This window comes from Meleagris gallopavo, chromosome 1 (genome assembly GCF_905368555.1).
Source record: "Meleagris gallopavo chromosome 1, MGAL_WU_HG_1.1, whole genome shotgun sequence".
Lineage (NCBI taxonomy): Eukaryota > Metazoa > Chordata > Aves > Galliformes > Phasianidae > Meleagris > Meleagris gallopavo.
The window spans coordinates 29214881-29241637 of NC_139404.1; the positions used below are offsets into that span (position 1 = coordinate 29214881).

Below are 26757 nucleotides of genomic sequence, written 5' to 3' on the forward strand. Positions count from 1 at the left end.
AGTTCTGAATATTTTTAGTGAGGGAGACTGCTGTTCCTTCAGACAGCCTTTTCCATTGTTTCAGTGTTCTCTCTCTCTCAGCTCAGCTGCCATTGCAGTCCTGAATACTGTTCTCCACAAAGTGCTTCTTTTCCCCACCAGAGGCTTCTGCTTCCAGCTCATCTTGGCAGTTCCCCATCCTTGAGCTGCAGAGTCCCATCTCCTTGCTCTGGTTCCCTGTTTTTGGGTGGTCTCACTTGCTTATCAGGACCTGCTCCCCTTGGAGTGGGCTCAACTGCCCTCAGGAGAGGGTTGAGGTCCCCCAGCTAGCTGCCCTGGGACCTGCTGCCTCTGCCACTTGGTAGCTGGCAACAGGACCTTTCCTGGCACTTCTGCACAGCAAGCACTGGGAAAACTGATCTCTTCCATCCTGGTCTGTATTCTTTTCCATCTTTGTGTTTCTTTGTACAACATGAGAATTCTGCAGCGTTTCTCGTGTTTTAATATGTCCAGTGAATGTTTAATATGTCTAGAGTCTTGATAAATGATGTGGTTTTTGATATTCTATTTGTAAGCAATCAGAAACTTTGGAGGGCTTTTGAAAACAAAAGTAGTGAGGTAATTAGCTCTGTTTGCTTGAGAGGTAAGCACTTCCTTATGCTTTTGAACATCTCTTTCATTCTTTCAGTGAAAAAAAACTATCAGTGATAGTTTTTAAATTTGGTGTATGTTGTCAGCATGGTTGGGACTGGTCTGGTTACTCAAAAATGGCATAGCAGAGAATTTGACATTGGCAAGTCAAGATCAATGAGTGTTCACAAGTTGCTGATGTAACAATTTCACACACTTTTTGTACTTTCACATCTGATCTGCAATATACATTAATGTATTTTTTAACTTGTTTAGTTTCTGTTTTTATATAGTTAAGTATCAGCTTATGCTTTTAATATGCAATGTGCTGAAGTGTGTTTTTTCGGAAGTGATGACAAATATGTCCCTGGTGTTAAATTCACAATTGGAGCAATTTGCTGACAGTGTTACACAAAAGGCTATCTCTTTGTTCCTTATGAGCATGAGGAGCAGGGATTCTTGAAATGTCTTATCTTGTCTAGACATCAAGTCTGCAGCAACAAATTAACTAGCCCATTATTATATGTCCAGTTTCTTAAATGTTGCATATGCAAGTTAAAGTGACATGGGTTACCTCTGAAAAACCTTTTTTTTGGTATGTGTGTGTATGTGTGTGTGTGAAGACAAATTTTACCAAATGAGCCAAGTACCTTCCCTGTTTTTGGCAAACAGTCAAACCTCTCTGTTTCTGAATGAGATTTGACATTCAGATTTCAATACTTCTATTACCACAGACCTCTGGCATCTAAGAAGGAAGCAGGGGAGTTAATGCTTTCGTGACTCAAAATGGAATTGCTGCTTACTGCTAGGCTTAGCTGACTTGGCACTTTCAAGCAGTATTTTAAAATGTTCAGTAAGATGATATTCATTTATGTTCAAATGTAGATTAATTGCTTGCTTACTTGTCTTCTAAATTAATATTACTTATTAGCAGCCCTCAGTAATATTAGCATACTGTTACCCTTATTGGACAGCCTCCTGCTAGACGATGTTGAAAATCACAGATTTCCTAAAGCGTGCATTTGCAACCTCATAGATAGGGTGCATGTAAAGTAGGAAGAAACAGTGTATGGTTGGATCCAAAGGCTATCCAGATTGTGTTTTCAGATCTGCTGTCTAGTTCCTTTTCATTTTTGGGCAAATTACTTAAATCTCTGGCCCAAAAATTGCAATTCGGTAAGTAAAACATGTTCTAACAGCTGTATTGCATGTAGTTTCAGAAAAATATATAGACATTTCTGTCATGATAGAATGTTTGCTGTTTCTGCAGTGTGTGAAAGTATCCTTCATGCCTTCCTCTCCACCCTCCACCCCATCCTGTTCCCACTGCCAGTCTGAGAACAAAGACAATGGATTAGGGTTGCAGTATCTGATTGGACATCAACTGTGTGCTCTCTTCCTCTGTTCTCTGGTAAATGCTCCAGTTCTGTAAATGTGTACAGGGAATCGCTGTTTTCAGGTTAGTTTTTCTAGGAGCAGGATGCTTCAAGTTAGCCTATGTTTGTATAGCACCTGAACAAGAGGTTGTTACTTTTCTTACTTTGGAAGAAATGGAGCAGTAAAAACAAAGCAAAAAAAATGACTGAAGGTGTAGGGCATTACATGCAAAATATGTTTTCCTTTTCCAAGAATGCCAAGTACTCTCTTGTTCAGGACTTAACATTTTACTTTGAATGCTATACTTTTTGATAGGGAAAAAAAAATTAAAAATCTTCATCTTGTGCTGTTGGTGAGGCAGTGCTGAACTCATGAGATCACGTCGAGCAGGAGAATGAATAAGGCAGAGCTAGATTTTGAAGCTCTGTAAACCATCAGAAACTGGATGAGACTGACCCCTCAGTGGGTAACAAATGTGTGAGAGGCAGAGTTTTCAAGGAATGTGTGGGTGACATTACCAAGGTGTGAAGGTGAAACAGTGTAAGTTTGAAGTAGCTTCCAAATCCTGGCCAGGAATAAGCTAATGAGGAACCATGGTAAGTGTGTACCAGGTTGATCAGTTCTAGGTACATTAGATTTAATATTGTATTTTAGCAGTTGCAGTGAAATAAATGAATAAATTGGGGGAATGGGACACCAAGAAGGAATGAAAAAGCAGGCGCTTGAAGCTGACCTGGGTTGTACTTCTCCTTTTGTCTTCAGCTGAGCCAAGAAAATGGGCTACAGTTTCTAGAGATTAGCATGTTGGTCTACTTCTGCTGCTGCTCGTTTCAGGCAAAATGATCTAGTTTAGAAAAAATCCCCTAATTAAAATGTGAGTTAAGAGGTGGGTAAGTTAAGTGAAGCTAAGAGGAACTGGAGTAGCTGGAGAACACATTAAAGGATTAGCTCAGATTATAGATGAGGTCAGACATGCTTTGCTTCTGATGGGAGTAGACCAGACAAGAGTAATAATCCAGATGAGAGTAAAAGATGGGGAAGCTGTTGAGATTTTGGTTCCCTCCTAGTTTTTCTATTGTCCTTCAAACTTTGTGTATTTAATTGCAAGAGCTTAATGATGAACACTTCATCAATCTAATTTCTTTGGTACCATACCATGTGTCATGCCTTGTCTAAGCTTACATTAGTTTATTTAAATGTAAGATGTAGTTAAGTGTGCTAATTTATTTTTCCTAATCAGAGAAACTTTTGTCTCTGTTTTGGATAGTTTGCCGTAGGCATCCCAGAGAAGTTGAAGAGGTTTCCTTTTTTTTTCTGGTAGCATTTGCTAATGGTCTTGTTTCATCCTTCAGTGACTTACCAATTTCCTCATATGAATACTCTTCTCCTTAAATAGTGGACAAGTAATTTTTTTTTTTCACATTCTCAGTCACTTTTTCTTCCATATTAATTTTCACTTGCTAATTTTCCCATAGTTTTTTAATGTTTATTCTAGAGCTCCTTGAATTTTACCATTGTGAAATCAAATCAATTAAATTTTTTCTATTTTCATCCTTACAGTTCACACATATCATTGTTTGTTTGTTTGTTTTTCTTGTAAAGGGATATTTCAATTTTTAAATTTCAGCCGTTTGTTAGAAATCTGTATTTTCATGTTTATGAGGACTGCAAGGTGGAGAACATAAAAGGTTTTAGTCAGCATTTTGGTATTATCATTGATTTAAGGCATTGTAATATTGCAAAAAAGTAATAATGGTTTAAAGCAGGCTACCTGGGATATCAAACAGGTTTGGAAACTTTCCTTGTGCTACAGATACTGTACTTTAGAAGTTGCAGTCCCTCACTTTACAGTTATTTAGCCACATTCTCTTCCATTTCCATGGGCATTTATGTGTTACTGGGGTATGCACTGCAGTGTTCTTAATTACAGACTGCTGCATTTGCAAAATCAGAGCGACTCACTCGTTTCACTTCAGCACCTGCAGGTAAACTTTAATAAGGAAATGTATTACCACATTTCAGCTCTTTGCCAGCAGCTTTTTTTCATTGCAAAGCTGATAAAAAGTGAATGTTACTTAAAATATAGCACTCATAGGGCAATACTTTTGAGAGAACTTAACACCAGAAGTGTTGCATTCATGTAGCAGTAGGGTATTTTCGTTTTTAATGACTCAAATACAATAGAATTCACCTTTTGCTTTTTGTCATCTGTCCATGGAAGAATTTGAGTTTGGCAGTTTGTCAAAACTCAGTTTTATCTTTTTAATGTAACAATTTTTGTTCTTTGCTAAGCATGTTATTTTGAAGTTGTTAATGCTGGGAACTCTATTTGTTGGCAAGTCCAGTCATTGATGTAATTTTTGACACAGTGATGCTTTATTTATGTGGTCGAACAATAGTGCAATTCCAAGATCTCAAAAAATAATGTTTGCTTACAATCTTAAGAGCATTATTACTTGTAGGTGTTGCTGGTAGATCTCTGGTACACTTAAATGAGTGAGTGGTGGTAGTACTTAGATGAAATTGCTGAATGTAGTAAAAAAAAAAAAAAAAAAAAAAAAAAAAAAAAAAACCTAACAAAAAGATGTGACTTGTACCTGATTCACTCAGTGCCCAGCTGCTGAAATTTGAAAGACAAGAGCCACTTTTGTTCAGATATAATGAAAATCTAAGAACTTTTAAATAGCATTTTTTCAGTCAGCTGCTACCAGTGATTGTTAACTGTAACACTGAATAAACTGGAAAGAAGAAGGCTTAGCATAAAGAAGGAAGTTTAAACAGAATAGGAAAATTTGAAAGAGAGGAAACCATCTAAAAATATATAACGCTTGATATATGTATATAATATATATAATTAAAAGCTAATTATGAGAAATTGCCTGATGAGGAAAATGTCAGATGTCAGGGTGCTTGGAAAGATGAGCAGAACTGACACTGGAGAACCTCCTGGGAAAGCAAAAGGATTAAAACCAGAAATGGTGAATAGGCAAGGCCTTAACAAATGCAGTAGTTTCTTTGGGGTTGAAGGATGTCATTTTTGTCTGTATGGGTTGCCTTTTTCTCTCTTTTTTCCCCCCTCCTTAACTATTTTTAAGGGAACTTGAATTTCATGTAGAAGAAAAAGAGAGAGCTCCACGTCTTCCAAATTTGTCTCCAGCATATTCTTGCTTTGACAAAAGAACATTAAAGGACTTGAGAGATGGTTTTAGCACTGTTGTTTATTTTTGAACTGTTCTAACAGCGAAAGACAAAATGATCTCTTGGTTGGGTCTGTGCACTGTGGCATGGAGTTTCGACTTCTTCTTCTCTTATAATGTTCTTGAGCAAGACATGATTAGAACTTCTGAAGAATTCTTCAGCATTGCTTCCTGAATCTAAAGAAAAAGAGAATGTGTAGGATTAGTCTAATATACCAACTAATTAGGTCCAGAAATGTAAATTTCCTCAGAAATAGCTCTAGCTTAAAGAACTACAATCAAGTATCTGCTTTCCCTGCTACCATAACAGTGATTTAAACATTAGCTGTATCGTTATTCCTGATAAAGTCTGTGTTGTGTTCTGAAAGACTTAGAGATAAAATGGGATGTATGTAGGGCACATGGAGAACAGTGTCATGAATGAAAAGAGATAGTTTCATAAAATCGTATGTGATGAAAGGAAGGTGGTAACTCAGTGAACATACAAAAAACCCTGATAAGTAAGTGAATGAAATGCAGTCATAAGGAAGTTGGTGGCAGGAAGGATTTGATGTTTGGCATAGAAACTAGTTGCCATCTCTCCTGTACAGGTGAGAGCTTTCAGGCTTCAGGAGCTTGGAACAGAAGAGTGTGACACGGGCAATGTATACATATGGAAAATCTGCTTGAATGTGAATCTACAGCTTTGGTTTTTGTGTCTCTTTTGCAGAACTGCTGAGCTGATCTTAATTTAGCAGAAGCTTATTTTGTGGATGCCAGCTTTGCTGGTGCATGTAGTTTAATCCTCTAAATCTAATCCATTTGTAATCTGATTTGTATACAACACTGACATTCTCATATAAATATAGGATCATCTATGTCAAAAACCACATAGATAGATAGATTTTATTTGTCTCTTGGTTTCCATAGACTTTCTGCTTCTTTTGATATTCTGAATTGCAGTCCCTATCATGTCTTCTTTCTTCTGGCACTTTTCACTGAGCAGATTAAAGTTGTTGCATTTTAAAGGGTAGGCTGCACTTTTTTAGTAGGTTGTTCTTCCTTCTGAGTATTGGTAATTTGACAACTATTAATTGGATGGCATTTTGGAAGCAAACAAAATAAGCTACAATTTACAGATAACTAGTCTTGTTGTTTTTTTTTTTGTTCAAATTATTTTGAGTGCACATCGTATTTATTTGTGTGTGTGTGTGTGTGTGTGTGTGTGTGTATAAAGCCTGGCATAGAAAGTATTTATGTGCTCTGATTTTTTAAAATGTAAGGCCACCTTTTAGTTCTTTTTTTTATCTGTTTATTTATTTCATAAAGTTATTAAATTATTTTCAAAGGGTTTTGGAAATGGGAGCTTTCCTAAACGATGTGGAAAAAATCTTTTGTTGCACAAGTAGCTTATGTATGTGGTTCTTCTGCAAGTCAAGATTATATAAACTAGATTTTTATCTTGGGATGTAAATGACTAATGCATGTCATCATTTATCACCGACCCATGAGTACCATTTCTCTGTTTCGTTTGACTCTTATTTGCGCTACTGCTGTGACTGTCCTCAGTAATTGTCTGGTCATAGACACACTTGGACACATAATGTTTAATGGCAAACTTCAAAGACGTGGAAGATAAATAGGGCAGGATTCCCCATGGGGCAAAGGCTCTGCAGTTGTAGTAAGCCCATTTTACCTTGGCACTTTGACTTTTAAAGGCTCACAGAGTCAACCTGACTCATAAAAATTACAGAAATTGAACACTGACAAAATCAAGTGGGTCAGGTTGTTCATGATTCTTTAGCTTCTCATGCTTCTTGAGAAGGACTGTTTATGCATTAATTTTCTGAACTGCTGAACTTTGTGCATTTCTCTGAATGACACTAATAACCCTTAATAGATGGGCTAATTGACCTGTTAGCAATCTTTCCCTCTTTCCTGTCCCCTAAATAACTTAAGTATTTGTTTCATTACAACATTTTCATTGCCATGTGTACTTACTTGACCGTAATTACACCGCAGAAGCAGTTCACCACCTTGGTGTAGAAGATTATTCATATATTAACTTTTTGAGTCACATGCTCCTTAAATAGAAAATTTCCACGTAAGCATGTTAAACATAGAATTGGAACAGATAGGCTGTGCTGACACAAATTTTTCAGTGATCATCTACAACTAGAAATTTACCCGTTTTAATACTTTTAAAATTATTATTATTTAGCTTCATGGGAAAGCTAGCTTGTGCAATCACATAGTATCTGTGCTTTGTATCTTTTGCATCTATTCTCAAATTTCAATTAAATTCAGTTTAGGCATAAACCAAGATTAATTGTTACAAGCGTTATGCAAGTAGACAATAGAAAAGACTAAGTTCCAGTGGAGGAAGACCATAGTATGATCACATTTCGTGAGGCATGAAAACATTCTCTTAAGCAAGTGCTGCAGTTGCTGTATTTTTTTCTTTGTTTGCTTCTTTCTTAAAAAAATAAAAATAAAAATTACTGTTGCAAACCACAGCTGCATGTTACAAAGTATTTGGTAGCAACTGTATTGCAGTATTTGGCAGGTCGAGAAATCAGATCAAGAAAACAAGTGTTTTGTTTTGTTTTTTTTTTAAACTAATTGTCTTATTCACTATGATTCCTGAAATGTGCCTGCTGTTACAGGTGAGTTCCCATGCTGCCTAGCTGTTGTTAAACTAGCTGCTACCATTTCTGAACATCTAGTGTTTTGAAAGCGCTGCCTGAGATACTCAAATTTACTAAGAGGTTGAGCACAAGTCTCTAGGAAGCCAGTCTTTTGTGGCTTTGTCAATTCCATAGTAACTGTTTTTTGTGGGTTTTGTGGTGTTTTTTTTTTGTTTGTTTGTTTATTTGTTTTTTTTTTTTTTTTTTTTTGTCACATGGAAGATAAAACTTCTGAAAAATAAAAAATAATTAATTTCTGTCTAAAGCTACCGGAAATATCTTCTTCCTCTAGGACACCTCACCATTTTTTTATTTTTTATTTTTTATCTTGAACGACCTTGTTTCTACGTATTTCTATGAATGTGAATGAGATTCGTAAAAATGAGTCCCAGTTGATTTATTTGGGAGGGCTAGTGCATTACTAAACACTCTCATAACAGCATCTTCCAGGCGGCTTGCTGGAGCTTGGATCTTGTTGGGAGTAGATCTCAGAGGAAAGAGCAGTCACAGTAATCAGTGATTTTGGTAAGAAGATGAGTCAGTTTGGGGTACAGAATGCTCCTTTTGAGTACAAACTCTTAACATCTTGCAGTTCATTAAAGTATTTGCACCTTTAGGAAAAAGAAGATCAAAATATTTCTGAATGTTTTACTTCTTTATTGCCTGTCAGCTAGTGTGATGATGAACTGGAAGTATGCAGTCACAGCGAAATGTCCCTCCACATAGAGGCACAACACTCTGTGAGGTAAAGCTGAACATCTCTTCATTGAAGCTGAATGCATCCTATTCTGTTACCTATCACTGAATACGATGGTTGAAACAAAGACTTTGTTAGAGCTTAAAATCCTGGCTCTTTGTTTTTGGGAGGACTTGTGAGCTGGATGCAATCCCCTTGGAACCCGAGCCTAGATTACTTTGACTGATGGGACATGCTCACCCACAGCTTTCCCAGCAAAGGGATGGAGGCCAACTTTTGGCAATGAGTGGTGCACCACCCCAAACAAAAGTGTAGCTTTCTCATACAGTTGAAAAGAGAGAAACCAGTGTACGATGATGTGTGAATGTAGACGTAGGGTTCTTCATGTCAAAATTATTTATTTATTGAGAGAGGTGGACTGTGCCAAAGGGGTAATGGAAGGAGAACTGGATGCAAGAGAGGATACAGAAGGGTGTGAGGAAAAGGATGCTGAGGAAGAGGTGAAATGGAACTATGTGTAACTGAGCAGAGATGTGACCTCTGAATTGGAGGGTGGAGGCAAACTGGAAGAGATGAAAGGATTTGTGGCGACAAGAGAGGGCTGGCAATTGAGTGTGGAAAGCAACGAACAAGGGTGGGACTGGACTTGCATTTGAAAAAAAAGGTTTGTGCCAAGATCAGGAACACCCAGCCAAGAGGGTGGGGAAAAGAAAATTATGAGGAATAAGAGCAACTTGGGTGGAGATGGGAATTAATTCTGCAGGAGAAGCTTTGAAGCCCATGGGCAAATGCAGTGGAGTTTCTCCTTGGCTGGAGGGTGGGGATACTACATCACGCAAGAAAACTCGTTGCTATTTCTAGTGCCAAAAACAAATGGGAAACAGTCAGGTGCTACCTGCTTGGTGTCTTCCCCTCTATATACCCTTGGGGCATCTTCTGGAAGGAATAATGGAGTCATGAGGCAAGAAATGCAGTGTTCTAGCACTGAACACCTGAAATTGCATGCTGAAGAATTAAAAAAAACATGTTACGCTATTGTTTGTTCTACTCTTTGGTTTGGCTTACTGTATGTCTTTTCAATTAACAATCAAAATGATATGAATGTTTTAATGTAAAATTGTTTTGAATGAAGTTACTGGTCTCTTTGTCCAACTGGATGTCTAGTTACAGCTTACAACTCTCCTGATCCATTTTTAAATAATTTTCTTAGTTTTTTCTCAAGTTTATAATCAAGCATAACTACAATTCATTGTTCAGTTTCCCTTTTTCTTAGTTCACTGCTGGAAGATGTTTTCTTGCAAGAATGTTTTCTCTCAAATCAAAAGCAAAGATAAACTCAAAGATTCAGTTTCCTGTTTCACTGAAGTCAGTTAATGTGTTTTCCTTTGAGTTTCTAGTAACAGGATACCTAAATGTTTAACTCCAAGCTGTGGGAGGCTCTCTGACTCACCCTTGATTTGGTTTTAGCTGTTGGTGTCATGAGCCCATTTATGAGTTATATATGCTTCTAATAACACAGTGAAATGTTTCAGAATACATAAAACGAAACTATTGGTCTTACTATTCTTGCAGTCTGCTCTTGGATTGAGAATTGCATCTGCATTCCAAATGTGACACTTATGATCTGTACACTAGTGAATATATAGTAAAATGGTTGTAGTATTGAGTCATTAACATACTTTATCCAAATGTGATTAATGTAAAATTGCAAATTTATGTGATTAGATAAAAAAAGACTTTAAAATTACTTATTTAAAAAAAAAAAAAGCATAGTATGCGTTCTTGGTGTGAATTTTCCACATAATTTGTCAGCCAGTATTCTGAATACTGGGGAATAGGGTAGTGGTCAACAAAACCTTCAATTTAAAGCAATTATGTTGTCTTTCATGACCCAGATAGGTCACCAAAGGGACTCTGTTTTAGGAGTGTTCCTTTCTATTTTAGTCAGGGTGGGCTTTTTGCTACCAAGAAAAGCATGTTTCATCATAGTGAGTGGGCTCTCAAGCATTTTAGTCTGTCTGGGTCATGTCCTGGTAACTAGCTCAGAGGAATGGTTCTGAATAAAAGTGTTTCATCTACTGTAAATGTTATTCCTTCTTTGTATATTTATATTGATTTAAGTACACTTTTGTTGATGGGAGAAACATAATTTTTGCATGTGGGTACTTTTGACAGTGCTAGTGAAAATGGAAGGTAACTTCTGTGCTATATATTGAGGACTTCCAAAGAGTGTTGTGTAGTTTGCAGCATTATCCTCTTTCCTTACTCTGTCTGTAGACCATTAAATTCACTTTTCTGAATCATGGCATTCACTGTAAAAATGTTTGTTTCTGCTTTAGGGAAATGCAGGGTTTGATAACTTATAACTCCTTTGTTAAGGTGATATTGGATATTTTTGAAAGTCTGTTGTCTCTGTAGTAATATGGCTCGTGTTTTATATCTGGCTTGAGTTTATCTCCCATCTGCTGTTTGACCAAGTTTGCTGTACTATAAGACCAAGTATTCTTAAAAAATAGGATAATATATTGCTGAAGAAGTAACAGTAAGATATGCATAGGTTTGTTAGAGATGAGGATATGTTGTGTTCCAGCTGAGATATTAAAGGAGGCAGGGTCATAACTTGATAACTGTGCCTTAGTACTCAGTATCTTGTCAGGTGAATTTTATGACTATACTGGTATATATTTGCAGTTCATTTCAATGTAAGTTGCTCAGTGTAGGTATAACTTTTAAGTAGCTTTTTACTGTACTTCTTAGAGCTACTATGAAAGCTCTGAAAGAATGAATGCATGTGTAGGTAGGTATACAGGGTGCAGTGTTTGTTTCTGCTTTTTAAATAAATTTTCTGTTTAGTTATGAAATGTACTTTTTATATTTTCATATTTGATAGAAATTCATGATATATAAACTCTGGAATAGTTGTTTTTATGTCACAAGGTAATATAAAGATGATCATGTAATTCGCTGGATGCAAAATATTTTTCAAGGAGTTTCTGAATTTAAGGCATTAGGTTATTATATGAGGGCTGGAGTGAAGTCATGCCAGAAGAGGGAGTGGAGAAGACTTGGGTAGCAAAAGTGGTTGCAGAAGCAAGGGCAGTAAGAGAATTGCTTAGAGTTGTTGCTTTATTAAATACGTATTGACCATCTGCAAGGTCTTCGGAGAAGGAGTAACGACATGGCCTTGTCTCTAGTAATGTTTGCTAAGCAGCAAAGCACTGAGGACAAAGAGAAGAAGTGAACAGATGAGAGAGAGTAATGCTAAACTGAGGTAAGATGGAGTGAAACAGTGGTTCATATTAAAACTAAGCAACAGTCCCAGTTACTGGTTTCAGTGCATTGCAAGCCAATGAATGGAAATGATGGTCGTACTTTTTCTATTAAGAACGTAAGCTACTGGCTTACCCTACAGAAAGTAACTTTTTTTTTTTTTTTTTTTTTTTTCTTTTTGAAGAAACAGTTGCTGTTATCATCCTACACAGTTCATGGTACTCTTTAAGTAAATAAATAAAATAATCCTTTGTTTAGCGATAAATCAATTGTTTGTGGATACTAATTCTTGAAATAACAAAATGTCCGGATTTGAAAACAGAAAGTTTGCAATGTTTATACCCTTCTGTGATTTTAAAAAACAAAAAGCCTGCTGGAATTTCTAAATGAAATGAGAGAATGTCATTCATTTTCATTTCATTTCTTACTGAATTTGACCTGGTCTGTTCCAGTTGATTAAATTTTTTCTTTGTTTAATTCTGTTTCCAGGCACTGTGGTTCAGCCAGATCTTGACTGACATGAATTGTTTTTGTTTAAGGATAAAAGAAAAAAAAAAGTTCTGGAAAGCTGCACAAAGTGAGGAATGCCTTATTTTTCAGGATATGTTTGTACGAATAAGCCCCGTCTAGTCTGTATCTTTGAGAGCACGTGGTAATCTTTTATGAAGTAAGGTTAAAAGGTAAATGGCGTGGTACTGTTTCTTTTGGCTATTGCATTCAAGAGTTTGACCTTTAGAAGCCTATTTTTATCTCAGGCAGTAAACTATTTAGCTCTGCTTATCAAAAGAGACTTCACTGCTCTCTTTCCATGCTGTTCTTATCCAAAACACACTGTATCAATTTAGCATCAGTAGACTTTATCTGCAACAGCTATTATTCTGCTTCAAGATGCAGCATAAAATGTTTATTTATATTGCAACAGTAAGTTTTAGTCAGTGAATGCTTTCATGTATAGTTCTGTGGTTTCCAGTGTCGTTGACTAGTTTAGATCTTTTGTATTACCTCTTTATTATTATAGTGAATAATGTAAAATTCCTGAACCCAAAACACTGCTTTTAATGACCAGAAATCTGTAGAAATATAGTGATTATAAAATATGAAATACAGAAGGGGATTTAAATCTGTCAGAGAAAGAATAAGTGCAAAGTCAGTCTGTTAAAAATTTTAAGTAGTTTTTCAGCCGACTGATGAATTATTTAACTGGCAGAAATTGATCAGTAAAACATTGTATCACTACAACTGCCAAGCATTTTCAGTGCTTTCCTGAAACTATGCAGAAATCAGCTTTGTGAGGAAGAAAAATATAAAACAGTGTTGTGGTACTACTGTTATTATACTATATTATATTATGATACTTTTTTTTTTTTTTTTTTTTCTAAGAGATTTTAAATATTTCCCCAGATTAATATGGCAAAGTAAGTCTATTTGCAGTTATTAGCAGATTTCCTAATTACTTGAGGATATCTTCAAATCATCAAGGTGCCGGTGGTAATGTGAAATATTACAAACTGTTTAGTTAAAGGCTCAGTCCCATCCCTTGAGCTGACTGTGATGTGCCCAAGTTCTGCACATTGGGGTACTGGCCAGAACTTGCTGCATATTTCAAGTGAGCACAGTTCATAATGCTGCTAAAGCTACTCAGCAAATCTCTTTTGCCCACATGAAGTCAACTGGGTTTCTGGGCAGCAAATGATTTGGTTTAGCATTAATTTTTTTATTGTTTTAATCATTTAATTATATTGCAACAGTAAGTTTTAGTCAGTGAATGCTTTCATGTATAGTTCTGTGGTTGTAACCATGTTACTCACAAACTTGTTTTATGATAAGAATAAATCCAAGAGCACCGATTCTAGAACTCTTAAGTCCTTGTGTAAGATTTGTCTCTAGGATTGGTTGACTTAGTGAATTTGTTGCATTCTGCTGTTTTCATAATTTACAGATGTAAATTAGGGATCTCAGGAAGCTGTTTGAAGCTATGTGGTAAATACAGAGCTAAAGCTCTCAATACTCTCCCACCTCCCCCCAAAAGGAAGTGTCGGATCCCATTTTTCTTCTATAGATCATAATGTTTTTCGTAACAACTGACTGAAACCAGACTCAAAGCTTTTCAGTTGGTGCCAGAATCTGAAGACAAGCGAACACTTCAAAAAGTTATGAGTGTGTTCACGTACCTTGCCAAGTCCGTTCCAGATCTGTCCTCCGTCAGTTCACCCCGTTAGATGACTTCTGGAAAATGTTTGGTGTCACTGCACTGAACGGTGCAGACATTCCTTTAATGAGTTTGATAGGTAGCAGTTCTTGTGCTGAAGTGCTGCAGCGCTGCTTAACTATCTCATTAATGAAGGCATGAAATGAGGACATTGGAAGCCAATGTTCTTCGTTTCAGAAGATCTTCAAAAATACTTTTTTATGCAGTATGCTTGTTTCTCACGTGGAAAAGTAGTTTACAAAATAAAAATAAGTGATTCTCAAGGTATTTGAACCACGTAATTGCTGTGATTCTTCAGTGTTTCTTATGAGCTATGCTCTGAATGTATCCAGTAACTAATACAAGTGCTCTGGGATGCAGTCAGCAGTGTATCCTCTGAGTAAGTGCAGAACTCCTACTGCGTTCTCTTGGACCACAATTGGTAATCACTGCCCTAGGACATATGATTTACTAACCATAAAAGACAAGCTGTGTTCCTTGTGGCTTTCGCTTTAGGGAGAGATATGTTTTCAGTTTTTACCCATTTTTGGATCAGATTTCAGCTTCAAAATTGAAGTAGCTACAATTGCGGGAGCGGGTTCAGAAGGAGGGATGAGTATAAAACACTAAGAAAAATACGGAAGAAATGAATGTGTTTGCAAAAAGAAATGAGGTTTCATCATATATCCACCACCCCCACCATTACGGGTTATGTTAGCTTTATGTTCTGTTTCTTAACATACTTGGCGTTTGAGTGAAGATTCACACTAAGATGTACAGTCATTTAAGTACAGATCCTGTGTGCTGTGTTTGTCTGGGCAGCAGTCTTGTGACAGGTCTGAACTCAAAGACACTACATGTTTAGCCTCATTAGTATAAGGCTGAACGTCCTCTCTAGATGTCATCTACAGCTGCTCATTACCCTCTGACCCCAACGAAGTGATTCCTCCCTGCAACTTGACTGATGTGCTACACATGACCTAATCAGGCTGATTTTGCCTAAAAACAAATTTTTAAGGGTGGTCCTGTATAGTGCTGGCTCACAAATAAGAGAGGTGATGATTTCTGGCATGCAGATAGTGACAGGTGGCAAAGGGGAATGGTCTTTTCAGCTGTCACAGCTGTGTATGGGAAAAGATACCCATCCGTGTGCTAGGGGAAAATTATGGAAGTCTTCAAAAATGTGGTCTTAATCGAATTTTTTTTTAATGTTATATTCAAAGTTAGTACATGGGTAAAGAATGAGACAAGACCATGACTTGGACATGGAGAAAATGTAGGTCCATTACTGAAGCACTACTAAAACTGATTTGTGAGGCCAGTATAATGTGTGAAGTAATTCTAAACTCTCAGAAACCTTAAGGTTTAACATAAACTAAGTAATAAAATGTTGGTAATCTAAGTAATTGTTTTTCTTCTTGCAGCTGTTGCTTTTCCTTTCTGAAAAAGTTGTCCATAACATACAGTCCTTTATTGACTTCATGCAGTAATCTCTTTATGCAGTGTGTGATTGAGCAGCACTGGCTTCTCTAGTGGTTTTTTGTTTTTTTTTTTTTTATAAATTGTGTGTTTATTTGAAGGCTACTCTTAGGCTTTGATGATGAGAATGCCTTCTCATTTTGAGGCTAGTTTAAAGTCATTGTTCCATTAGCTTTCAGTTCTTAGCAACAATGCAGCTCATCCACTGGTTGTTCTTAACTGAAAAAGGAAGGTATATATATTTTTTCCTTTCTTACTGTTCTCTTACAGTGTGTTAGTGATGTAAATACGGGTGATCCACACTCCAGAATAAAATTCTCTCTTTCCCATTGACAAAAATAAGCCTTTTTAATGCTGAATCTGAAAATATTTACAACTGAGGATATTTATTGGAATCGAAAACTCAAGGAGTATTCTTGAGGAAAACCTCAGGTCACTTTGGCTGAAGTCTCATGCACTGCTGCTGATTTTGACTGCAACACAGTACATACGTGTGGATTTCAAACTTCCGCACTGTCTCTATAAAAATGGTGGGGTGCTTTTATGATGAGTGGTTTCTCATTATTGCCATTAATATGCAGTCCATCTTGATGAAGCTTAAACAAATATTGCTTTCTTTTATGGTCAGTGACTGAAAGCTATTAAAGAAATTGGAATGAGAGAATTAATGTAGACAAACAATCTTCTGCAGATAAACTTCACCCTTCCTGTTTTGGATAGAGCAATAAGTTTACTGTGAAACACATTTAGGAAATAGCTTCCATCAATTCCGTGTTTTATAAATAAAAAGTTGCAGGGTGAGGTCCTTCCTTTGGCATAAAGCTGATTATTTCCTGCTTAATCCTGAACTCAGGCATTTTAAGTCATGTGATTTAAAAAAAAATTTTTTTTTTTTTCTTTTTAACATCCATCAGAGAGAAGAGCTTTTGGATTTTGTTTAGTTTATGGTCCCATAAAAAGTGCAGTTTCTAGGTTTTTAGATCATTATAGAACAAAAGAAAATTAATAGCTACCTAAATTGCTACTCTGACAGACTTTTTTTAACTTACTTGCGGAGATTTTTGTGGCTGATCGTTCTTGAACATGTATCTGGATATTCATACATGTGAGCTGGAAAGGTATCTTTGCTGGTCTTTAAGAGATAATCAGTACTTCTGGAATAGTATAGACAGTGATGAATTGTAGTTGCTATGGTCTATTTGATTTTGGATTTATAATCTGCTTGCAGAAGGCAATGCTTTCTGAGAAGAATATGTGAGAGGTAGAACTTTAATATTGCTGTTTTACCTACAGAACACACAAGTTAGTATATATGAAGTAACACTACCCTCATCCAACACATCTGTTGTAAAGAAGCCAATGAAATCTAGGCCACACACAAACTGGTCTCCGAGGGCCTGTAGTTGGTGTTAGAATGCTGTTATTATGTGGTCTGATTGGTTTAGTAAAGAATTATCTCCAGTAAAACCATGTAACATAATAGTCCCTGCCCTCCCACATGGGAGCTGCTTTTGCCTGGCTGACCAAGACGTTTCTGGAAGGAGTAATAATGCACTTGCTATTGCCAAAATATAGCACTAAATGAAGTGTATTGCTGGGAACACTTCTTATTATATATCAATTCTTGTTCATTTAAACATTCACTTAAAATCCTCCACTATAGCATTTAAAATTATTGAAGTACGTATATGGATTTCTTAGCAATGTATTTTAAGTAAACTTTTTGCTCCTTATTGAACTAATCTGTAATAATTTTTGAGCAGTGGAGAAGTATTTAAAAAAATGTAAGCTTTCATAACTAAGCTTCTGTTGCTGAACTTTCCCTGATACAATTTTATGGCTAAGAAATAAAAGTCATGGCAGTTTAAATTTAATCTTACAGTGCGCTGGTTATAACACATGTGATGATCTGCTTTCTCTGTTCACTTCTACTTAAAAGGGACTTGAGACAGTTCTATAGTTGATATGAACAGGTATCTAAATGATCTCAACGCAGTTAGCTTTTGCAAGGGTTGTTCAGACCCACATAGCCCTGATCTATAGATTTGTCCTTGTTGTGTACCTCTAGCTGCAAACACTTGCTACAGTTGGTGAGGACTTGTCTTTTTAATTGCTTTTCATGCTTTGGCTCTACTTACAAGTCATACAAAAATCGTATATTCCATCTTTAAATCACTTCATAAGCACTGAGTACATGCACAAGACAGTGATTTTTTTTTATTATTTTTATTTTTTTAAGTTTGAATAGTGAAAGCAAAAAGAAGAAAGTTGAGGAGTTATGGCTGTCCTCTGCAGAGATCAAAATTAGGAGCGCTGTCGCTCAGAGGCAGAATCCTGCATGAAGTTGCAGGAAGAAGGGGTGAGTGCTGCAGATGGGATCGTGGTGAAGGTGCTCCTTCAGCTGCTGCCTGCTGGAGCCAGTCATACACCTCTCTTACAGTGAGCTCCACCCTGTGCAAACCCTGTGACTTCACTGTCATCGCAGGAGGTGTCACCAGGGCGTGCTTTGAAGCAAAGGAGTGTCCAGATGATGTCTTGAGCTTAAACTGGGAGCGATGGTTTCACTGAAGTCAACCGTCTGGTCTGCATGTTTTCTTCCCAGTGAATGGAGAAGATCTTAGGATGGATCTTAGGTCCCAAGCCAACTGTTCAGGGCTTTCAGTCTAGAAATGTGTGTAAGCTCAGCAGGCAGATTGTTGCAGTAGACACACACACACAACACACAATTTTATAGGACATTTTTCATCTCTTTGTGATAGAGTTCTACTTTAAAGTGGAACAGGAAACCTTGGTTGTGTGGTTTTGGTGAAAGCAGAGTCAGAATCAGAATTCAGGCTTCTAAAATGATGGCTGTATGGGCATTTATCCCACATGAGGGAGTTCCAGCAGACTTTTCAGTCAGGTGTTTAAATACCAAAAAATGTGTTAACATTTCTGAAAGCTGATTAAATCTACTAAAGAAAGCATTAGAAACTTTCAATGGGAAGGGAAGCAGAATCGCATTTAAGTGCAAATAACTTAGATGTTTTCCATATCTCCAATAAGTAGCAAATTAACATGAAATTGTTCATTATTATATAGTACATTAAATAACTTGGTTCCCTCAATTTGCATCTCAATGAATATCTAATCGGCCTTTAAACAGCACATTGATTAATGGGTGCAAAATTTATTGCATGGATTCAAGGCAAAATTGTTAGTGCATATTAAAGAAAGGAGTAGAATAGACTTGTTGATATGTTATAATTAAAATTTGTATCCCTACATTGTAGCTAAATATTAAATTTGCTGTACACTAATTTAGCTTTTTGTAACCATAAAAATAGTTAATCTTGCATGAAAACCAATTTTAAATGTCCTGATCACGAGAATTGTTTGCAGTGGTTTAATGACAGTTCTGAGCATTCTTTGCACTGTGGAGCAATAAGTTTATATATTGTGCTCATAAACAGCAGTACAATTACATTGCCACTCCAGTAATGGAAATGTCTCTGTATTCTTTCAGCAGAGCATTAGCTTATTGTTCTTGAGGAGAGTGGATGTAGTCTAATTTGCATGGTTGAGAAAAATCTAATGTAGCGTGTAAATTAAAAAAGAGTCATTCAGGGAGAGGTAATAATTCCTTTCAAAAGAAGTCTGTGGCAAGGAGATTCTTTGTTACCAGCAATATTGAAGTCGCTGATTGTTCACCAACTTTCCAATTTGCTAGTATTTACATGCACAATTACAATGTAAGGTTTTATTGCATTTGCAATCAGCTCAGAGCTAGGTCTACATTACAAAATCTTTTCGTGTAGCTCACAGTCAGTCTGCTCATGCTGGGAAAACCTGGCAGAGGTGTGGTTGTGTTAACAGAAGAGTGCTTTGTCGGGTTTATTTTAGGGCTGCTGAGGAAGGGAAATAAAAAACTGACTGATACCACCAGAGGGCTATGCCAACCTAGCTATCGTGGTTCAGCTGGGGGAACGAAAGCTGTTACCTCCTCCTCTGCTGCAGAGGAGCCCTGGGGCTTCATTGAAGCGAGAGAGATTTCAGGCAGTTTGCTCTTTCATTAATGGGATATCTGGAGGGGATATGGTATGGCTTTCAACCCTGTGCTCTGCAAGTTCAAGCACTGCCTTTGTCAGAAATCAAATAACTATCAGGGAGTGTGTTGCTTCTCTCCTTGCATGGGGCATTTGATACCTGTGGGAATTGTGCCCTTAGTAACGGAGCAGTTTCTGTCTTCTGAAAGATTATATATTAAGTGATTACTTGCATGAATCACAGGCACCGGGTTGTGATTGCTGAACGTGTTGGATCTTCTCAAGGGTGAGTTAGTATCTAAGGGTTGCAGTCTGTTTAACGTGGTTTCTGTGCCACAGCCCTAACTCACCTTTGCCTGTGCTGAACGGAGCTTTGAGGGTCAGGATGTAGAGCTAAGCTGGGAAAACTGCCGCAGGCTTAACCAAGGTTTGTGATTATCTCCACTTTAACCTTCCTGGTTTTCCACAGCCCCCTTTGATTATTGTGTCTACTTGTATTGTTGAAATAAAGCTTTTTGGCCAGCTATGCAAGACTTCGAGACCAAGGAGTCAAAGTATCTGAGTCTTCTGCGGACTGTAGTCTCCTGCAAGGGGGGAAATTTTGTGTTCTGATTTCTGTTCTCGTTACTGTTCATTTATGTTGTCCAGCAGCTCTGTTGTGCAAAATGCATGGGCAGCTCCAGATAGTTTTGGAGAAGTACACCATACTGTGCAGGGCACGGAAGGGAAATGATGCAGACTGTCAGTGAGTAGTAGGCATGACATCAAGGCGTTCCCTAGCTAGGTATAATTTCACCCACACCCAGAATTTGAAGTTACAACCAAGTTTTGATGATGATGTTTAGAGGATGGTGTGAGCTGGTACTCATACGTCAGCTGAGCCATTCCACAAGCATCATCTGATTTAAGTCAGAACTGACAGTAGATGATCATTGTAGAAGGGACATCAGAATATAATAAATGAGTAGTCTCCAGGTGGTTGCTTCTGTCTCTCCACTCTCAGAGGTTAATGTCCCTGAGGTAGAAGAAGAGAATCTGCAGTATCCTTCATATCTTTCACATCAGCATCAAAATTTGTTATTTAAATCACTGTTGATGGTGCTTTGAAGTTAATTCTGGAGAGTTGTAGGGCTCGGTCGCCTTAAGTTGGTGGGCAGAAAAGGTACCTGGGGGCTAACATCCTTATTGTTCTAACTAGAGCTGGAAGGCAATGTCCACTCAGGCCCTTAGCTATATTTAATCAGTTCTAGTGGTGCAACTTTTGGTTTAGATTTCTCTCATACAGGAAGAGTGTTCACTGACATGCTGTAGGTGCAACACACTTTTAGATTTGCATTTTGGTAAAGCAAAATGCTTATACAGACTAGCACAGTGAAGGGCTGATCTCAGCCAGAGCTTCTAGGCTATTGTCATGTAGGAGTAAAAAGAAGTTAAAATATCATGTGAGTAATATAAAGTAAGCATCTTTGTGATCCTCTGAGCTCATGGATGTTTTGCTGACCTTTGAAAGCTTTTCCAGAGATAATTTGAATGCAGCTTTTCCTTCATTGGTGAATTGTACTTAGAGTACAGGTATATATTATGACATACATTAAAAAAAAAAAAAAAGATATTTAGGAATAGAACACCTGTTTCTACTCTTCCTCCATCTGCTTGCTGCGATGATACACATTCTGTTTGTTATGCTGGTGCTATAGCTTAGTTCAGAGTGTAAAAGTACACTATGGCCTCGGTAAATGATCATCCTATGGCTTTAGCTGTTTTCAGGGTTACTTGACACATATATCAGACAGAATGGTCGTGTTGTTGGTATCGTTCCATTTTTGTTTTTCAGTATAAAAGTACTATTCTTCTTTCCCCACACATGGAATCGTTTTCAGGTTTCATCTCCAGCTGCTTACAGACAAATGTTCCATGGTTTGAACTCAAAATCAGTATCAACTGGAATTTTAAAGATGGGGATATTCTGCAACCTTGTTGGGTTGTAAGTTCTTCCAATATTCTTCTCTAACGGAGCTTTTTTAGAGTATTTTCTGCAGGTTTCTTTTTCTCAAGCAACATTTCTCTGCTTATTTCCCAGTACTAGCTTTCTTCTCTTCTGTAGAGAAGATGGATATGAATATGCATGGCCACCATCTTCATTTTCAGCAGCTTTGAATACTTTCGCAGTTCTTAAAAATAGTTCATTGGACCGTTAAGCTGGAGTTCATATTGTCCTGTAATTGATATTCTTGTGAATGATAGTCTCCCTTTGGCAAAACACGGTAGCTTTTCTCTGACAGTTTTCATGCACTGGTTTCAGATACAGTCTGGTTTATGAAGTTATTTTCCATTCTCAACTGTGGTTCTCAGTTCTTCACTCGTGCTGATGCATCTGGTTTTAGAATTGAATCACTGAATCACGTTAATTGGAGGGAAGTAATTTGAAAAGAGATCATTTCAGTGATGCAATTTTTGTTGCAGCTATATAAATAGGCTTATTAGCACAGTTGAGGAGGTGGCAGATTGCATTGGGAACATCAGAATTAGCAACGAGGCTAGAAAGTTTGGTTGAGGGAAAATTACTCAATTGTTATTACAGGAGCTGAGCTGTTTCCTTTGTTTTCTGTTGCTAGAAATGCCTTCCTGCCCCACCTTCTGCCCTCTTCCTCTATGTCAGGTATTCCATTTTTTAAGTCTTTTGTTGCAAAAGAGAAATGTTGCTGAAAACATTCATCTCTTGTACATTCATCCACTTCGTTGTGTCAGCAAAATGTCTTCTCTGACTCCAACTCAACGGTGATGGCCCACCTGATTCTCCTTCCAGGCTTCTTTTATGAGTCTTGGGAAGAAAAATGTGCACAGCCTGAGCAAATCTTTACATGCTCAGTTCAAAACGTTTCATTTGGGCTGTTTCTTCGGGATGCAGGAGAGAAATCTGAGTGCTGTGTGCCACTCATTTGAAGGCCAGCTTAGAGTGGAGAGCACTTACATTGGCCCTATTCTGGGGTACTCTGGGGTACCTTACAGCATAAGAGATGGGGCAGTGTTGCCTGTGTTCTCCATTCGTGCTGAGATCTCACAGGAGTCAGTGTTGCTCTGCAGGCTGTGAAGGCTGTTGGTTATCGGGGCAGTTCACCTGCGGAAGATCATTCACACATCCTTGGTCTGAAGGAGGTGTGAATAGGATAAATAGACGTGCAATAAGAAAAAAAAAAAAACACCTCACCAACCTTTTGAACCATTTCCTCTCTAACATAATGGCTCTGGGGTTAAAAAGAACTTTCAAAAATCATTCTGTGAAGGTGATAGGAAGCCTGCTGCAAGCACTTGAAAGGCGTGCGTTTTCCAAAATGAAATACCATCTGTCTGTCATGTGGCTAATCAGACACAGCAATTCTTCCTGAGCTTTTTCCTTGGAAAGAATCAGGAAAAAAAGGAGCTAACATTTGTTCTGTTTCGAATTTCTCTTAGCAAGTACCCGACTTCACTTGCTGTGGAAAATGAGCTCTGTGAGAATCTCTATTTCTTACTGATATTTTTGCTACCAGATAAGTGAACGTATAAAGCAGGAAACAAACCCAATCTTTGAAAAAACGCCACGTGCGTGCTGTTTCCACATTTGAGGTGTTTTGCACCAATCTGTTTTGGACTGCACTGTTGTTTTTGACTTCGTAATCTCTCTTGAAAATGAGTTCCTCTCAAAAGATTTTCTTTCATTTCCTAACCACTGTTTGAAAAATGGATCTGGTTTTAAACTTACAGCATCATAGAATATGCCGTCAGATGTTTGACAAGTCTTTAATAGGAATATTGTGTTAAATCATTATGTTTCTGACAATGATAAATAGAAAAAAAGTAAGTAGCGCTGGTGGGAGGATTCTGTTTGGTTCAGGTTTTTGTTCTCTCTTCTCTTTTTCTCTTTTCTTCCTTTCCCCCCTTCCCCCCCCCTTTTTGTTTTGTAATACAGAGAATTCTTTATATACAATATCATCATCTGCGCACAAAATATCACAGAATCACAGAATTGTAGGTGCTGGAAGGGACCTCTAGAGATCATTGATTCCAACCCCCTCCAAAGCAGGCTCTCTACAGCAGGCAAAATACAGATTAATGTGCTAGGAAAAGCTCACGTAACGTTACAGAAGTCAAGAGTTCTAGCACAATATTGAAATACTGAGAAATATCAACATTTGTATTCCTCTTGTAAAATGTGGAGATAAGCAACTGATTTACCTTTCTTCAAAAATTCATTGTGTTTTCTGAGAGGAAATCTATCAAATAAAGTAGGATTGTGTGAAACAGAACTGCTTCTAGTAGTTGGAAGACTTTGATATGTTCCTCTTTTGGTGGTGCTTAGATTAATAACCTCATTTGGAATCTGAAAAAGGTGAAGGACTACTGCCAAAATTTCTTTTATCCTTGTTGGTTGAATCACACATGCAGTCAAACTACTTACAGGTTACGCTTGTCAAGGACTTCTATGAGAGATGGATAAATAAATAAACAAACACGGTTTGGTGAAAATATTTGAATATTACTTGCATTTAAAGCACTATGAAAAATTCAAAACTACGTTAGTGTTGTGTAAAGATTGAGATTGCTGGTTCAATTTGCACAACAGTTATATTCATTTTACGTATCATTTTACAAAACTCTGATTTAGGATTTGCACTTTATTTTGCCATTATTTAGTAAATAGAGTTGCAAAAGGAACTTGTTCTCTTTTTTGGCGTTTCTTCCAATAAGAGTTATTTCTTGTGTTGGAGTAGTCCTGTACTGGGTACATTTCTATTAAATTTGGTCAGAAGAGAGGAGAAGGCAAATATTTCTTACAGCTGAAACTCGTTAAATTCAATGCTCTTTGGTTTTGGCTCTGCAGTAGCTCCTAACCTAGAGGACTATTGGTGTGCTAATGCAGACAGTCTTATATTTAACTGTTTTCTAAAACATGTTGTTTCTAGGTATACAGACAAGACTGTGAAACCTTTGGCATGGTGGTGAAGATGCTGATCGATAAAGATCCGTCATTAGAGAAGTCCATTCAGTTTGCTCTGAGGCAGAATTTGCACGAAATAGGTGAGCGATGCATTGAAGAACTCAAACATTTCATTGCTCAGTATGATGCTGCCAACCAAGATATATCAGAATCCTTCAAAGATAGCTCGTACTAAGACAAAAATACAGTTTTAGAACTCTGCATACAGTACGTGCACTGCAGTGCATACATCTGTTTCTTGTGGGGAAAGGGGAGTTTGTGTTGAAGATTTGAACCCAAGGCCTGTGCTACTTCATAGCTCAGATGGCTGTATCTTGTTCATTGTGGTCTCCACAGTTGTATTCTTTCTACCTGTACTTGTTGACATATATTCCTTTGAAAAAGATGTTTTTTTCTTCAGAAGTTCTGTAAAGTGACAAGCTACGCAATTACCTGGCAAAACGCATTCAGTCTGATGTTTGTGCTCTTGTATTTTGATGTTTGTAAGCATAGCCAGAAACGTTGTGTTTTTTATTAAAACAAGAACATTCTTCCTTCCTTAGCTTATGCAGAAATATGTCCTATGTTCATATACACTGTAGGCAAGAAGTATTTGTAAAATTGCTCACGACTATGATTTAATTTATTTATTATAGTTTAATTTTGAATTTCAGATTGATTCTGTAAAATTACACCAGGGTTTATGTCTAGTCTTTGTCAGAGGAACTCTGCCTACTTAATGTTAGAAGAGCCTACTCTATTTCTGTGAATGCTTTTTATGTCGGTTTTCCACACTGTAAGTCATTACTAGTAAGCAGTATTATGTAGAATTAATTCCAATTTTTGTTAACTGTTTGCAACTGTTTTCTTTTGTAATGATTTTTATACATACGTATTTTTGAACAGAATGAAACCACAGGCAGACACTGAGGAAAGGTCTCTGCTTTCACCCTTTCCCTTTCTTCTCCCTTAAACCTCACCATTTTTTGTGCATCAGTTTTAACAGTTAGGAAGCCTTGTAAATCTTCAGAAATCAAGAAGGCGTAGGAATTTGGAGCGCCAAGATGAGGTCTGGGCCATCTCTCTATTTAGTAACTCCAAATTGCTTCAGATCAGGTGTAATGTGAAGTTAAACCCTAAGTAGGCCCCAAACGCGTTATTTCAAATCTAAATGATTCTGTAGTAGTGTAGTATCTGGAGCCATTCTTGACCTGATAGAGACTGACTTATAGCTGGGAAAAACCAGCTATAATGGTTTGATGGATGGTTTGAGTAGAGACAAGGGACTGCCAGTGCTGAGCCATTGCATTGCAGAGACGAAACGTAACTTAGGAACCGTTGGCAGGGGTAGGTATCCTGACTATTGGTATGTGTGCATATAAGGTGATACTGTTTTTCTTGAATGTTTTAGGAAAAGGGAGAATTTCAGTCATAGTCAAGAAAAAGTGAAGTAAAGATTGTTTTCTATACGTGTATTTAGAAACATGAAATCCAGTAAAAGGGCTAACAACTAAAGCTCACCGTTTCCCATCCGCACAGAATTAAATGAAAATGTCAATGGATTCAGCCCCTTATTAAGTAGCTTCTCAGATTTCTGCCAAATGGTTTGCAGAAAAGTAAATACAGTGGCAGCGATTTTGCACATACAAGGTACTCTACCACAGCATCTTACACAGACAAACCTTGGTATGGTGCATTAAATATATATATAAATATATAAATCCTGAGATGCCTGATCAGTTTTAATGTCAGGGCTGCAAGGTTAGGGAAAAGCTCACTGATCCTACTGGGGTGGGAGATAGGAAAGAAAGGTGACCTGTGATGGTACAGCAGCTAGACCTGACCCAGCCCTTTTTGCAACAGCCTGGCTTGTCCTGCAACCGCAGGCAACATTTTCTGAGACAGAAACGTAGCAAACAGGGCTCACTATGGACCAGATAGTGTTCAGGTGGTAAATCCAAGCTTCTGCTTTGGGTTAGAAACGCTGAAGAAGAAAACAGTGAATTCATGCTTAATATACTTTTTGTCCATTGTTATTGTACATCGTGTTAGGAGTCTCTCTTGTTCTCACAGTGAAATTTAATCAGGCTTCTAAAAGTATCTGATTTTTCAAGAGCTTTTCTATAGAGCTTACAACACTGTTGTGTTTTTGCAGTTAGCCAGTAGGTCAGCAACGTCTTCTAGGTTGTTATTAGCTTTCTTTTTTTCTTTTTTTTAATTGATTTATTTTTATTGATAACCTAAGGAGACACTTTTATTTTTATTTTTTTAATAAATGCTGTTTTTATGAAA

The 26757-nt window shown here is 37.3% G+C and overlaps 1 protein-coding gene and 1 long non-coding RNA gene across 8 annotated transcripts in view; one reads left to right on the forward strand and one right to left on the reverse strand.

Moving 5' to 3' along the window:
• The window catches only part of PPHLN1 (periphilin 1), a 72008-nt gene extending 45251 nt beyond the window's left edge, over nucleotides 1-26757 (forward strand). For all 7 annotated transcript variants that reach the window (XM_085219714.1, XM_085219690.1, XM_085219700.1 and 4 more), the window contains one exon: nucleotides 24452-26757. In XM_085219714.1, coding sequence (XP_085075840.1) covers nucleotides 24452-24661 — 210 coding nt within the window. In that variant the 3' untranslated portion in view covers nucleotides 24662-26757. The remainder of the gene's footprint in view (nucleotides 1-24451) is intronic.
• On the reverse strand, nucleotides 4529-14706 carry LOC146545237 (uncharacterized). The gene is made up of 2 exons (XR_014882145.1): nucleotides 13988-14706; nucleotides 4529-5360 (listed from the first exon to the last, which is right to left on the reverse strand). It is a non-coding gene; the product is annotated as an uncharacterized LOC146545237 (long non-coding RNA).